General features: G+C 38.6%; 1 protein-coding gene across 7 annotated transcripts in view; it reads right to left on the reverse strand.

Moving 5' to 3' along the window:
• Positions 1 to 14,401, reverse strand: part of c2cd3 (C2 domain containing 3 centriole elongation regulator) — a 187,502-nt gene that overhangs the window by 64,807 nt on the left and 108,294 nt on the right. For 6 of the 7 annotated variants that reach the window (XM_069891821.1, XM_069891820.1, XM_069891822.1 and 3 more), the window contains 3 exons: positions 10,093 to 10,361; positions 7,473 to 7,565; positions 4,263 to 4,865 (listed from right to left, as the gene is read on the reverse strand). In XM_069891821.1, the coding sequence (XP_069747922.1) occupies positions 4,263 to 4,865; positions 7,473 to 7,565; positions 10,093 to 10,361 (965 nt within the window). The remainder of the gene's footprint in view (positions 1 to 4,262; positions 4,866 to 7,472; positions 7,566 to 10,092; positions 10,362 to 14,401) is intronic. The other variant, XM_069891824.1, reaches the window with a different exon arrangement.

Genomic DNA, 14,401 nt, shown 5'->3' on the forward strand with positions numbered 1-14,401 from the left:
TGGACTTCAGGAACTGAGTTGCAGAAAAAGGTTAAACAGGTTAGGACTTTATTCTCTGGAGCGTAGAAGAATGAGGGGAAATTTGAGAGGTAGTTAAAATTATGAGGCAGAAAGACAGAGTAAACGTAGATAGAGTTTTTCCACTGAGGGTGAGATACAAACCAGAGGACATGTGTTAAAAGTGAACGGGGAAAAGTTTAGGGGGAACTTTAGTAAGAACTTCTTCACACAGAGAGTGATTGGAGTGTGGAACGAACTGCCAGCTGAAGTGGTGAATGCGGACTCAATTTTAACATTTTAAAAGAATTTGAACAGGGTCATGGATGGGACTGGTATGGAAGGCTATGGACTGAGTGCAGATCAGTGGGACTAGGCAAAAAGAATGGTTTGGCACAGACTAGAAGGGCCAAAGGGGCCCATTTCTATGCTGTAATATTCTATGGTTCTATTCCTCTGTATGAAATTCCAACAATCGGTGGCCAACTGTTCAAGACTCTGTTATAGACATATTTTTTGAAGGAGATAGATTGTGGGACTAATATAGGTCACAAACAAATACAAACACTTCACAAAACAGATCTCATTTAAAATTCCAGAGTTCTGTTCAAGCCAGACAGTCCAGGCTCCGAGTGCCTTTGCAAAAACTTTGAAGAATGCCTATAGAGACCTCACAAGTAGGTGTTAAATTGGACATGCTGTGGAGCGATGCATTATTTGTTTTGAAAGCAACAGATGAACAGACTCAAAGATTGGGTCCAGTGCAGCAAGCCATCAGAATGCAGTTTGCTGTTCTAAGAAGGACATGTGGTTTTGCAAGGAGAGGGAGAGAGAGAGAGAGATGAGACCAAACAGGTTTTCTCTAAGAGAGAGAGAGAGACACAGAGAGAGAGAGAGAGAGAGACACAGAGAGAGAGAGAGAGAGAGAGAGAGAGAGAGAGAGAGAGAGAGAGAGAGAGAGAGAGAGAGAGATGGTTTCTGCAGCATGGCTAGCTAGCCACTTGCTTAAAAACCCCATTTTGAAGACAGGTTGTGAGTTCCGAGTTCAGCCTGATGTGGCCCATACAAGAGGAAATGTCTGGCTCGAGTGCTTCACTTGAAATAAGGGAAACAAAAAAGAACTCTGTGGTGACCTGCAGATGAAGAGGTTATCATTTAGAAAACCCTGATGGGGAAAGTTTCTTCGGCAAGACACTGAAGTAACTGATGGAAGTAAATCAGTTTGTGTGTGCCCAACGAGCAAAGAATCTCTCTCTGAAATCAACAAGAACCTTCCTGAGTGGTAACCAATTACTTTTAAACACCAGAGCTTGGTGAAAATTCATAAATGTTCAATTCTGTGTACAGTATAAGAATTTCCTGATACCAGTGAACTTGGGAGTAGGGAAAAGTGAGATTGGATTGTGAAACAAAGAACTTTTTTGAACTTAATACATTACATACATGTGCGCTTAGAATTAAAATGGGGCTAAGTTAGGCTAAGTTAATAGTAATAAGTTAAAGTTTGATCCTGTTTTTATGTTTAAAGAAAATTAAAAGTAACTTTTGTTTAAGTAACACCATTTGTCTTGGTGAATTTCTATTGCTGCTGGGTTTTGGGGTCCTCTGGGCCCATAACAGCATCAATCTTCACCATCTACAATACCAGATACAACCTTCCACTATTAGAGTTAACTGCATTGATTCCTAACAGGTCCCAATTCTTTCTCTCTGGTTACCTTTTACCCCCTTTATGTACTTATAAAATTTCTTGGGCTTCTCTGCCAGAGCTATCTCCTGTTCCCTTTTGGCCCTCCTCATTTCCTATTTTAGCTTGCTCCTCAGTTCCTGAAACTCCTCCAGGTATACATTTGAACCCAGTTGCTTTTCCATGATCTGTGCTTTCTTCTTGCCTTTGAAGAGAGTCTGAATTTCCCTCGTGTTCAAGTTTCATGTTTGAACCTTTATTCTAATAGGAATGTGCATGTCCTGGGCTCGAAGAGTTTTATAAATATCGCACTTTCCTAACATTCTTCTTCTTCAAACAACCTATCCCAATTAACCTGAGCCAGTTCTTTTAAGTTAAATTTTAAATTTAGACATACAGTACGGTAACAGGCCTTTCTGGCCATCCAGCTACATGCCACCCAATTATATCCAATTGACCTACAACATTTGTACTTTTTGAAGGGTGGGAGGAAACCAAACACCCAAAAGAAATCCACATCAACATGGAGAGAATATACAAACTCCTTACAGACAGCGTTGTATCAAACCCAGGTCGCTGGTGCTGCAACACTATGTTAACCATGCCACTTCCTCTTATACTTTAAGTTTGCCTTGCTCCAATTCCAATTTTAACTTGTGATTTTGCCCTGTCTCTATGTTCATCTTAAACCCAATATAACTATGGTCTCTGGTCCCTCATCCATAAACACTTTATCCACTTGCTCATCTCAATTTCCCAAGACTAGATCAACCATTGCTCCCTCCAGTTTGGAACCCCTATATATTGCCGGAAGAAATTTTCCTGAACAGATTTGACAAATATCACCTGTCTATACCTTTCACACAATGACTTTTATCAGCCAATATTTGGAAAGTTTAAAACCTCCTACTATGACAACGTTATTTGACCTACAGCAGGCATGCTTGGTCCTCTTCTTCTCGTTGACTATTTGAGGACCTGTCACACATCTCCAACAAGGTGATCATACCTTTCTTGTTCATCATCTCCACCCATATAGTCTCACTAGCTGACCCATTTGTAATGTCATCTCTGTACATTGCCTCTAACTAATAATGCAACACTCCCTTTTCTTTTACTCCCACCTCTGTCCATCCTAAAGCCCCTGAAATATTGACCTGCCCATCACTTAACCAGGTTTCCATAATGACTTCCATGTCCCAATCAAGTTTATCCATAACCCAAGTTCATCAGTCTTATCTAACAAGTCTCTTGCATTAAAAGTGCCACAGCCCTTCCCCTCTCCATGCTTTTCTCCTGCCTACTAAAATTCTCTCATCACCCTCCATATCAACTTCTAACCTGCCTCTTTCCTGCTGAGGACCCCACACCCTACCAATTATATGTGTAAGGGGTGCTGAGGGGGAGCAATAAGATGAAGCAAAGCTGTTTAAGAAATTAGCTAACACGCCCTGTCACTTCATCCTCCTCCTGCTCATTAAGTATTTTTATAAATCTCGGCTGAACTTTTCTTGTATTCATTGCTCACTACCCATTAACATCAGTGATCTCCAACACTTCAATAAATTTCAATTTCCTTCCATCTTCTTCCATTACGGATATTCAGTACTGCCACATCTTTATTCACTTCCATGACAGCTTGGTTCTTTTCCTGAAGAACAAGCCAATCTCTTTATATTCATCTCTCTTCTGCTAGTTTCACAAAAAAAGTTGCTCCATTAATACGCAAATAATTTCCTCTAAAAATAAATGAAAACTTGCAGGTGCACAACAGAGCTTGCCTTTTTGCTGGATGTGATATGCATTCATCATTCCAATCTTTATTTAATTCTTTTCCCTTCTCCTTTACAGAAATTATTGTGTTGTGGTGATTCCTATGTTGGTACTGTCTGGCATGATTTTGTTTAAAATTAATTCTGCTGATTTTCAATCTTTCTGCATATCTCATGGTCATCTGTGAATCTGCTTTTATCCTGCTTTATCTTCATCACCTTCATTCAGAGGGATTACCTATAGATATCTCCCACAAGTACCTCAAAATCTACAATCTCTGTAAGGCATCTTCCATACCAGCCAACAAAAGCAGTGGTTTCAGGGCAAAGTGGCAAGATTTTCTGCAACATGGATACCCAAATGTAGAAATCACCAATTCTTTATGGCAATTCTATCCCATCCCTTCTGTTATGTTACTTTAAAATCTCAACAGTACTGGCAAACAAGCCCCCAGGACATTGATCCAGCCTTGCCCAGGTGTAGCTTGTAGCTCAGATTCCCCATTGCCCCATATCTATGTTGGTTTGGACAAGGACAGCCTGAATTCCTGACTGAGAACATCTTGGACTCAGTCCTGACAAATAGAAAAACAGTCTTTCTCTGCAACCAGTTTCTTTACAGATCGAAAGCTAAACGAGATTAAAACGTGCCAAGAGAATAGGTAAGACAGATATAAAGGGGCTAGGGGTGTAAAAGAAGTTGAAGAGGCCCATATTTGGTTTTTAAAACTGAAAGTGGCAAGGCAACATTTTCAAAAGAAAAAATCTCATTGAAGTCAAATTGCTTCATCAATAAACTTTCATACCACTAACTGTAAGCTTTCTTGAAGTTTTTTCTGTCAATGTTGATAGATCGAGGAATGAATATCCAATCAGCCGATCAGTATCATGAGGTCTTAGCTTCTCGTCTTTTCCATATGTCATCCACACCTGTACTTCAAGTCTTTCTTCTTTTAGGTACCATTCCAATGACTGGGTTCTTCTCAGAAATATAGTTTTTGCCTGGTCAAAACTCAAGGTTACCTGGTTCTTGATGTCAGTAGTAATTGGTTTTTGAAGAGATGTACTCACGGCTTCTCTATCATAGAATTTATATCGCAGGTAACAGAAAGTGGATTTATCCAGATGTGCATGACCAGCCAATAGTACACAATGTAATGGGAGCCATAGGCGTGGTATCACTATTGCTAGTGATATGTTGCTCTCTGTCGATTCCCACTGTTCAGCTTCGTCTCCGAACATTCCAATTTTCCATCCCAATGCCTCTGCAGCCTTTATAACGCACTCTCTATCACTGGGGTGAGCGAAGTCGATTGAAAGTTCAAGTCCGCCAACCACATTCTCTAGGGCACAAAACTGCGCCGAAGCAACAACTTCTGGAAGATTCACCGCATACCATCCTGAGATACCTAAATGTGAAACACAAAATATATATTATTTAAAAACATGAAAAAACTTCAGATTATATATGTAATTTTTCTTTAATATATTCTCTCTCTCTATATATATTTTTTCACCCTAATATACACACACACACACAGATATATCTAGATATAGATATATATATCTCACACACACACACACACACACACACAGATATATCTAGATATAGATATATATATCTCACACACACACACACACACACACACACACACACACACACACACACACACACACACACACACACACACACACACACACACACACACACACACACACACACACACACACACACACAACTTCAGATGCTGAAAAGATGAAAATAAATGTTCGATAAACTCAGGTCAGGTAGCATCTGTGGAATGAGAAATTGCCATTAGTTTAGGTCTGCAACCTTTTATCTGCAAGTTCATTTTTAGTAGGAGGGAAGCCAGAGTAAAGACATGTAGAACAAAGAGAATATCTGTGACAGGATGGGTCAAAAATCACTCGCAATGAAGCCTGTGCAATGATTTGATTTGTTAATGGTAATGTGGTGGGGCCTTCCTGGTAGTATAGACTCCCCCAAGTAGAATGAGAAAAACTGAGCCAACGTGACATACAATAAATATTGTAAAAACTAGAGGTGATAGCATCTGTGGAAGGAGAAACAATCAATCTGTCAGATGAGGGACCCTTCATTAAATAAGTGAAAGAGAGAGAGAAAACAAGATAGTCTTGGTAACAGCGAAATGTGGATGAAACAATAAGAATTGATCTGATAGAGGAAGGATGTGGCATCAAATTAAGCTACTATGGCTATGAAATGTGTTGCTGGTGTTGTGCTGGTATATAGAGTTATGTCTAATTTAACAGATTTTTCTGAGAAAAAGGATGGTGGACAGAAATAGTTTTTATCCAGACAGGAAAAAAAAGCATGTTATATAGAATCCAGAAGGCTGCAACTTGCCCATACTGTAGAGAAGATTGCAATGAGTCTTATTATAACAATGCTGGAGGCTACAAATAGAGATCAGAGTGACAGTAGGATGGTGAATTAAAGTGGCAGACAAATAGAAGCTCAATGACAATTTTGGATTAAGCGCAGGTGCCACACAAATCAATCACCAATCTTTCTTTGTTGTCTCCAATGTAGAGGAGGCCACCTTGTGTACACAAAATATATTGCACAAAATTGGAAGGTTGACCAGCGGATCAATGCTTTTACCTGGAAAGAATGTTGAGGTCTTTGGATGGTGAGAAGAGGAGGTAAAAAGGACAGGTGTTACACCTTCTACAGTTCAACGGGAAAGTGCCAAATGATGGGGAAGAGTAGGTTAAGATGGAAGAGTGGACGAGGGAGTTAGGAAGGGGTAACCTCTATAAAATTTTGAATGTGAAAGAACTAATGTTCTTCAGAGTACAGAACTGGACCTACTCATTCAATTTGTCCTAATTACGAATGTACTCTCACACAGTGTGAATCACACAAGATCTTGCCAGTATTGCCCATGACTCAAAATATCAAATTCTAAAAAAATCAAATGGAAACTCACTAGGAACAATTTCTGAATAAAAATGACTAATTTTTCCATATAGAATCAGTATTGCCAAGAACATGTAATGAAATTCAGTGTTTTGCAGCAGAATTTAAACATAAACGTTGTTATAAAATTACATTAAAAAATAAAAGTCCAAAAATAAGAAAACTGAGGGTTGTTGTTGACAATTATTTACTTTCTCCACTCCGAATGTAATTGATTAATTTTTCAGGTAATTGTGAGTTTGCTTGAAGTGAGCTAACCACTATCTAAAGTTCAGCAGTTCTTGCATAATTTGTTTTTATTTTGGTGCTTTGTTACATAAAGTTTTAGTGCAGTAAGAAAGGAATGAAATCGTTTTTGGACAAAACAAAATGAGTAGCAATCACCAGTTGAGTTTGCCAAGTACAAAATTCTGTGGTTTATTGTCCATTCAGGAATTTGATGGCAGAGGGGAGGAAGCTGTCCCTGTGCCGCTGGCGCAACGAGCTGATCTCTCTCCCTCCTGTACGCTTCCTCATTGCCGTCAGTGATTCTGCCAACAACCGTGGTGTCATTGGAACCTCAACTCAGAAAATCATAAACTGAGAATGTGTATTTTACTGTAACCAGGATTTATTATTCCTATGTTTATTGGGTTTCCATTTCCTGACAAAAGACATGAAGAAGATCTACTCCCAACTCTATCAAAGGCACTCCAGTGCACTGAATAGGACAAAGAGAGTCAGATTCATTTACATTCTATTTTTCCTCCCAGTCTTTTTCCAACCCATTTTTACTCTCTCTCGGTCTGCAGTGCCAATAAATGACAAACCAAATCATTTTGATATACACTGCATTAAAGAATCAAATGCTTCCTATTTTACAATCGAATGCCCGATTTTAACATTGTTAATGTTTTTTAAAAAATGACAGTGATTGAACTGACTTTTTTTTAAAAAATATTCTGCTCATTATAATAAAATTAAGTTGCTCCCATTAAACCTTACATTTTATTCCAAGGTTCATAAATCCCAGTTATAATAATACAAAATGTCATGATACCAAATCCACTACCTGTCCTCTTGGTCAGCAGGCCTGCCAGCGGAATCCGTACACTTCCCAATTCAATGTCTCTTAACGAACCAATTAAAATTGAACCTGGCTTAGCTGGCAACAAAGGCAATTATAAAAGTCAGAAATTACATACAAAAGACCATTACATTCTGACTTGTACAACAATGCAAATTTCAGAACCAAAAGCAGGATCAAACACAGGACACAAAAACGAAGCCACTTTTCATATGCTCAGAACTAATTATTTTTGTTAGTCCAGATGCAAGCTATAATGTAGATTAACCAGGCAATTTACTTGCATTATCAGCAAAAGCAATTTTGTCCATCCCTCATTGGTTTTAAAAATTCAGGATTGAGTTGCCATCTTGGCAATGTTTATTGCCATACACATTGTACACTGAAATTCTTACATATTGCAGCCGAACAGGAACATTAGGAAAAGCTACATGGGTAAACATTCAATTACAAGAGATAATACATACAGAAGATAGTTGATATTCAGAGTTACCGTTGTGCAAGGGAAAAAAAAGTGGTGTTGCAATAGTGCAGATCGTCCTTTTTGTGCTGTTGGCTCAGTCCACGATTAGTGTCACAACGGGAAGTTCAAGAGCACGGGGATAATCTGTTCTTGAATCTCAATATAGGGGGATCAGGGGGTATGGAGAGAGAGCTGGAACAGGGTACTGAGTGAATGATCAGCCATGATCAAAATGAATGGCGGCGCAGGCTTGAATTTTCTATGTTTCTACTGGACTTCAGACTTTTGTACCTTCTACCTGAAGGTAGCAGTGAGAAGAGCAAGAAAGCAGCCAACTTAATAAAGGACCCCCATTACCCTGTTGCTGCTACTTTCAGGCAGAATGTACAGAAGCCAAAAGTCAAGCACCTCCAAGTTCAAGAACAGTTTGTAATCAAGAGCCTTCTGGCTCTTTAACCAACCCTTACTATCCTAATGTTAAACTATTCTGGGAACACCAAATTATCAGTTTGCATTCTAGAAACTTTTCTTCTTGCATGAACTGCAACTGTGAATTTTGCCTATCTTTTTACATTTATTATTTCCTATTTTTTATCTTGGCACATTGTGCTAATTTAATCTATAGTAGAGCTGCTGGTATATTTTACAGACCTGCAGCAAAAGAGAATTTTGGTGCATTTGCACATTGCACTTGTACAGATGACAATATATTCTCATGACTTTGTCATGTAGTGTCCAGCATATTGAGTGTTGTTGGTGCTGCACAACTTGCAAAGATGATGACAGATCAGGAGGAGGGTTTGTCATTGTCAGATACCCAGCTTCTGACCTGCCATCATAGCCACAGTATTTATAGGACTAACCCAGTGATGTTACTGGTCAACAGTGAACCACAAGATCATGATGGATCCACCAATGCTAATAGTTACTGAACATTACATAGAAGAGGTTAAGGCCTTATCTTTTTGGATATCATTTGTGCCTGGTGCTTGTCTGGTTCAATTATTATTTGCTACTTAATAGCTCAAATCCGAATGCTATGGAGATTTTGTGTAAGAGACTCATCTAAATAACTGTTGAGCCTAAGGGATTTCAAATATAACAGAATCCAGATTTAATGGTGTGACGGATTATATCATATTTTATATTGTATAGAGACAAATTTTTGTTGGTCTGTGACCAACACTACTCACACAAACACAGATCTCAGTTAAAATGCCAGAGCTCTGCTCAAGCCAGACAGTCCAGGCTCCGAGTGCCTTTGCAAAAACTTTGAAGAATGCCTATAGAGACTTCACAAGTAGGTGTTAATTGGACATGCGGTGGAGTGATGGATTATTTGTTTCGAAAGCAACAGATGAATGGACTCAGAAGATTGGGTCCGGTGCCATAATCTGTCTGAATATAGTTTGCTATTTTAAGAAGGTCATGTGGTTTTGCAAGGAGAGAGAGAGAGAGAGAGAGAGAGAGAGAGAGAGAGAGCGAGAGCCATTTTTAAGACGGATTGTGAGTTCTGAGTTCAGCCTGTTCAAAACCAAGATGGTCTATACAAGAGGAAATCTATGGCTCTAGTTTTTCCACTTGAAATAAAGGAAACAAAAAGGAACTCTATGGTGACCTGCAGAAGAAAAGGATATCATTTGGAAAAACCTGATGGGGAAAGTTTCTTCGGCAAGACACTGAAGTAACTGATGGAAGCAAATCAGTTTGTGTGTATCCAACAAGCAACGAATCTCTTTCTGAAACCAACAAGAACCTTTCTGAATGGTAACCAATTACTTTTAAATGTTAAATTCTGTGCACAGTATAAGAATTGCCTGATACCAGTGAACTTGGAGGAGTGAGAAGTGAGATTGGACTGTGAATCAAAGAACTTTTCTGAATTTGTACACATTACATACATGTGCACTTTAAATTAGAAGGGGGTTAAGTTAATAGTAATAAGTTAAAGTTCAATCCTGTTTTTATGTTTAAAGAAAATTAAAAACTACTTTTGTTTAAGCATCCGTTTGGCTTGGTGAACTTCTATTGCTGCTGGGTTTTGGGGTCCTCTGGACCCATAACAATGGGTTGGGCAGTGGTGGTGTGAAACAGCAACATGTGCCTTTAAAAGACAGAACTACATGGAAAACCACAGCCCACCTGCTTTATTCGACTGATGATAGATGGTAAACACTGCTTCCGATGATTCGAGTAACTCAGCCAAACTGAAGGTCTCCCCATTAGCTTTCTGAATTATAAGATTACATGAAAACTCAGAGTAATGATCAAACTCTGGACAGAATGTACGTGCTACAACTTTAGTGTGGCGCTTTTCATTTCCAGGAAGAAAGGAAATATGAATTGTAACGTAAGTGTTCACACCAACTTCAGATTGGTATTGCAAGGAAGAGTTTCTTTCTGCTGCAGTCCTGCATTTACAGAAATTAAAAAAATGTAAAATATTTTAAATATTAAATTACAGATATTAGAATTACAAAACCACTTTTCTAAACATAATCTTAACTCTGAAACATTTTTCTTACATCTGATAGGTACAACCAAATTATCACTTAAGTAAGCACCACGTAGATTAAGATTTAGTTCTAAGTAATGAACCTGGTCAGGTGGCGGACCTCTCACTGGGGGAGCATATTGGTGAGAGTGATCACAACTCCCTTAGCTTCAGCAGAGTTATGGAAAAGAATAAAAACAGACAAAATGGGAAAGTGCCTAACTAGGGAAGGGATAATTAGGATGGGATGAGGCAAATGAGCAAGAGTAAATTGGAAACAGTTGTTCAAGGGTGAAAGCACAAAGTAATATGGAGAAGGGACCACTTGTACTGGGTTCAGGATAGGTTTGTCCTATTGGGACAAGGAAAAGATGGTAGGAAAAGGGAACTGTGGCTGACAAAACAGGTGAGGCAACTAGTCAAAAGGAAGAAGAATGCATATATTAGGTATAGGAAGCAGGAAACAGAAGGGCTCATGAGAAGTACACGGTAGCTAGGAAGGTGCATAAGGACTTGAGGAGAGTTCAAAGGGGGCAAGAGAAGGCCTTGGCATGCAGGTTTAAGGAGAATGCGAATGTGAAAAAGGATGACGAGAATGAAAGTGGAGCTGCTAAAGGATAAAGGAGGCAACGTGTGCCTGGAGGTGGAGGAGATTAGGGAGGACCAAAAATAAATAGTTTGCTTCAGTATTCACAAAAGAACCTTTATCAGGGTGAGGTCAGAATAGGGCAGGCTTTTGTCCTGGACAATAAAGTAGAGGACGTATTGGCACCACTCTTAATTTGTTTAATGAGTCCACATTTTGCACATGACACCGTTTGTTACAATTTAAGGTGCTGGATGGAATACGCATGTCTAAAGTTAAATTATCTCGCTTTTATTCTGATATTGATCCACTATGTGATAAGTGTAAAACTGTCTTTTGGGAGTGCCCTAATTTAGAACAATTTTGGAAAAATATTTTCCAAACTTTTATCAGTGATTCTTAAAATAAAATTAGAACCATGCCCCTTAATTGCTTTTTTTGATTTTTCTCAAGAAGAGGGTAATTCCAAGACTTCAACCCAAAAGAGAATCTTAGCTTTTATCTCACTGATAGCTGGTGTTAGGTCTGCTTTGTTCATGAATGAGTGAGACAAACACCAGACTGAGTCGAAATCAGGGTTCTTTGTTCTTTATTACCGGATTGTAACACTTGCAACTAACCATGTTAGTCGGAGAATGCATTCTGCCGTTATCAGCAAAATGGTGATTTTTTATACCCTTGGATACATGCTTAGAACATCATCATATCATTACTTGTCCAATGACTAAAACTGTTGCTATCCTTTCCCTGCTAGCTTCCTGCCTCTCAATCCATCAATGTCTCTCTTATCTTGTAAGTACAAGGATGCATTCACATCTTGTTACAGCCCTGTACAGGGTAACTCCTTACACATTCCCATCTCATGATGTTTTACCTTACACTGGACGAGCAATTCTAATGAAATGAAAAGATAACTCTTCACCCACTCATATCCAATGGTTACATGATATCAGGTCTTATCTAAGTTTTGAAAAAAATAGATATAACAGAGATGTAAAGTTTGAATTTGATAAGATGTGGTCCCCATTCATGATTATTAACACAATTTGAAGATTTAAGGTGTTCGGATGCTCTGGAGACTCCTTGTTTGGTATCTGAAAGTCATTATTTGATCAATATCCATATCATTTATACAAAAGGGAGGGTTGGATTATTAAGGATTTTTACATCTTACCTTTTTTTATTTTTATTAGTAGAGATAAACTAGGTAAAGATGGGTTTAACTGTGGATTATCAATATTGATCATATCACAGAATAAGATGAAAATATCTGAGAAGTATAAAATCCATTTTTTTTAATCTAAGGGAATCTTGTATATTTTCTATTCAACATTAATTTTGGCGATGTTATGAAGAACGGATAAACTGTTAACTCAATATAATCATAGAATTCAATGTTTTGAATGGGATAAGTTAAATAAATAATTATGGTTACACTTCTAATTTACATTTTTCATGTGATATGTATTTATGAATTATGTTATTAATGAGAAGATCATGTATAAAGGATTTTTTTTCTATTAAACAATGAAAATATTTTAAAAAGAAAGAAAAACATCAAGATTGATAAGTCCCCAGGGCCGAACGCGATGTACCTCAGATTGGTGTGGGAAGTGAGAGAAGAGATAACTGGAGCAGTTGCTATGATCCTTGAGACCTCTTTGGCCACAGGGGGGGAGGCACCGGAGGATTGGAAAAGGGAGATGTAGTCCCCTTGTTTAAAAAACGTAATAGAAAGAATCCTGAGAATTGATAAACAGTGAGTCAAACTTCAGTGGTATGCAAACTATTGGAGAGGATTCTTAAGGATAGGATCTATGAGCATTTGGAGAAGTACATTCTACTCAAGGATACCCAGCATGGCTTTGTGAAGGGAAGATTGTGCCTCATAAGCCTAATTGAGATTTTTTGAGGAGATAATAAATTGATGAGGGTAGGGCAGTAGATGCAGGTCAACATGGATTTTAGTAAGGCATTTGACAAGATCCCCCATGAGAGACTCATCCAGAAAGTCATGAGATCAGTGGAACCTTGATTGTGTGCAGGAAAAAAGCAAAGAGTAATAATGGTAGGAAAGTATTCTAGTAGGTGACAAAGATCTGTTCTGGGACCCTTGCTCTTTGTGGAAGGAGGGGTCAGTAAATTTACAAATGACACGAAGGTTGGAAGAGTTGTGGATGGAGCTGAAGGTTAGTGAAAGTTACAAGAGAATGTAGACAGGATGCAGAGATGGGCAGAAAAGTGGCAGAGGGAGTTCAATCCAGATAAGTGTGAGGTGATGCATTTTGGAAGAACAAACCAGAAGGCTGAGTACAGGGTTAATGGTCAGTTACTTAAGAGTGTGAATGAACAAAGGGACCTTGGGGTTCAAATCTATACACCCCTTAAGGTTATCGCACAGTTAATAGGATAGTTAAGGCCAATGGGGTGCTGGGCTTCATTAATAGGTGGATTGAATTCAGTAGAGAGATTATGTTGCAACTCTACAAATCTCTGGCAAGGCCACACTTAAGAGTATCGTGTTCATTTCATTATAGGAAGGATGTGGAAGGTATGGCGATGGTACAGAGGAGATTTACCAGGATGTTACCTGGATTGTAAATTAAGTCTATGAGGCAAGGCTATCAGAGCCGGGACTTTTCTTTCTGGAGCATAGAAGGATGAGAGGAGACTAAATAAAGGTCTTCAAGATTATGAGAGATTATAGGGTGGACAGCCAGCATGTTTCCCAGGGCAGGAAAAGCAAACAACAGAGGACATATGTACAAAGTGAAAGGAGGGGAGATATTTTAAGATGAGATTTGTGGGTGCCTGGAATGCCTTGCCAAGGTTGGTGGTGGAGGCTGAAACATTAGGGGCGATTAAGTGACTCTTAGACAGACATATGGATAGAGTAATAGTGGATGGTTATGGGGTAGGGTTTAGTACTTTTTTTTTAAAAAGGAATATATGGGTCGGCACAACACTGAGGGCTGAAGGGCCTGTACTGCGCTGTAATGTTCTATGTTCTAAACAATGCTGACCTTCAAAGTATTTCAAGCCCTAGGTTTTAGTGTTCTTAAGACTTGACAAAATATTCTGTGGGTTGCAAGATTTAAAAGACATTTTGCAGCACAAGTCCCACAGTTAATGAAATAGTACTGAGAATACAAGGATACAAATATTATGCAATGTCACTTGGGCTTTGATCCGCACCCTGTTAGTATTTTCAAGAGCACAAGTATTTAAATTAATATTGGTATACCAGCTGGGTAGAACTTGCAGTTCCAAATCGGATTTTAAATTTAATGTCAACATAAAATTCCAGGCAATTCATCAGGAATAATGCTATTCTCTCGCTGATGGAGTCTCTCAGATAAAGATATTAATCT

The sequence above is a fragment of the Narcine bancroftii genome, chromosome 7 (assembly GCF_036971445.1).
Source record: "Narcine bancroftii isolate sNarBan1 chromosome 7, sNarBan1.hap1, whole genome shotgun sequence".
Classification (NCBI taxonomy): Eukaryota; Metazoa; Chordata; class Chondrichthyes; order Torpediniformes; family Narcinidae; genus Narcine; species Narcine bancroftii.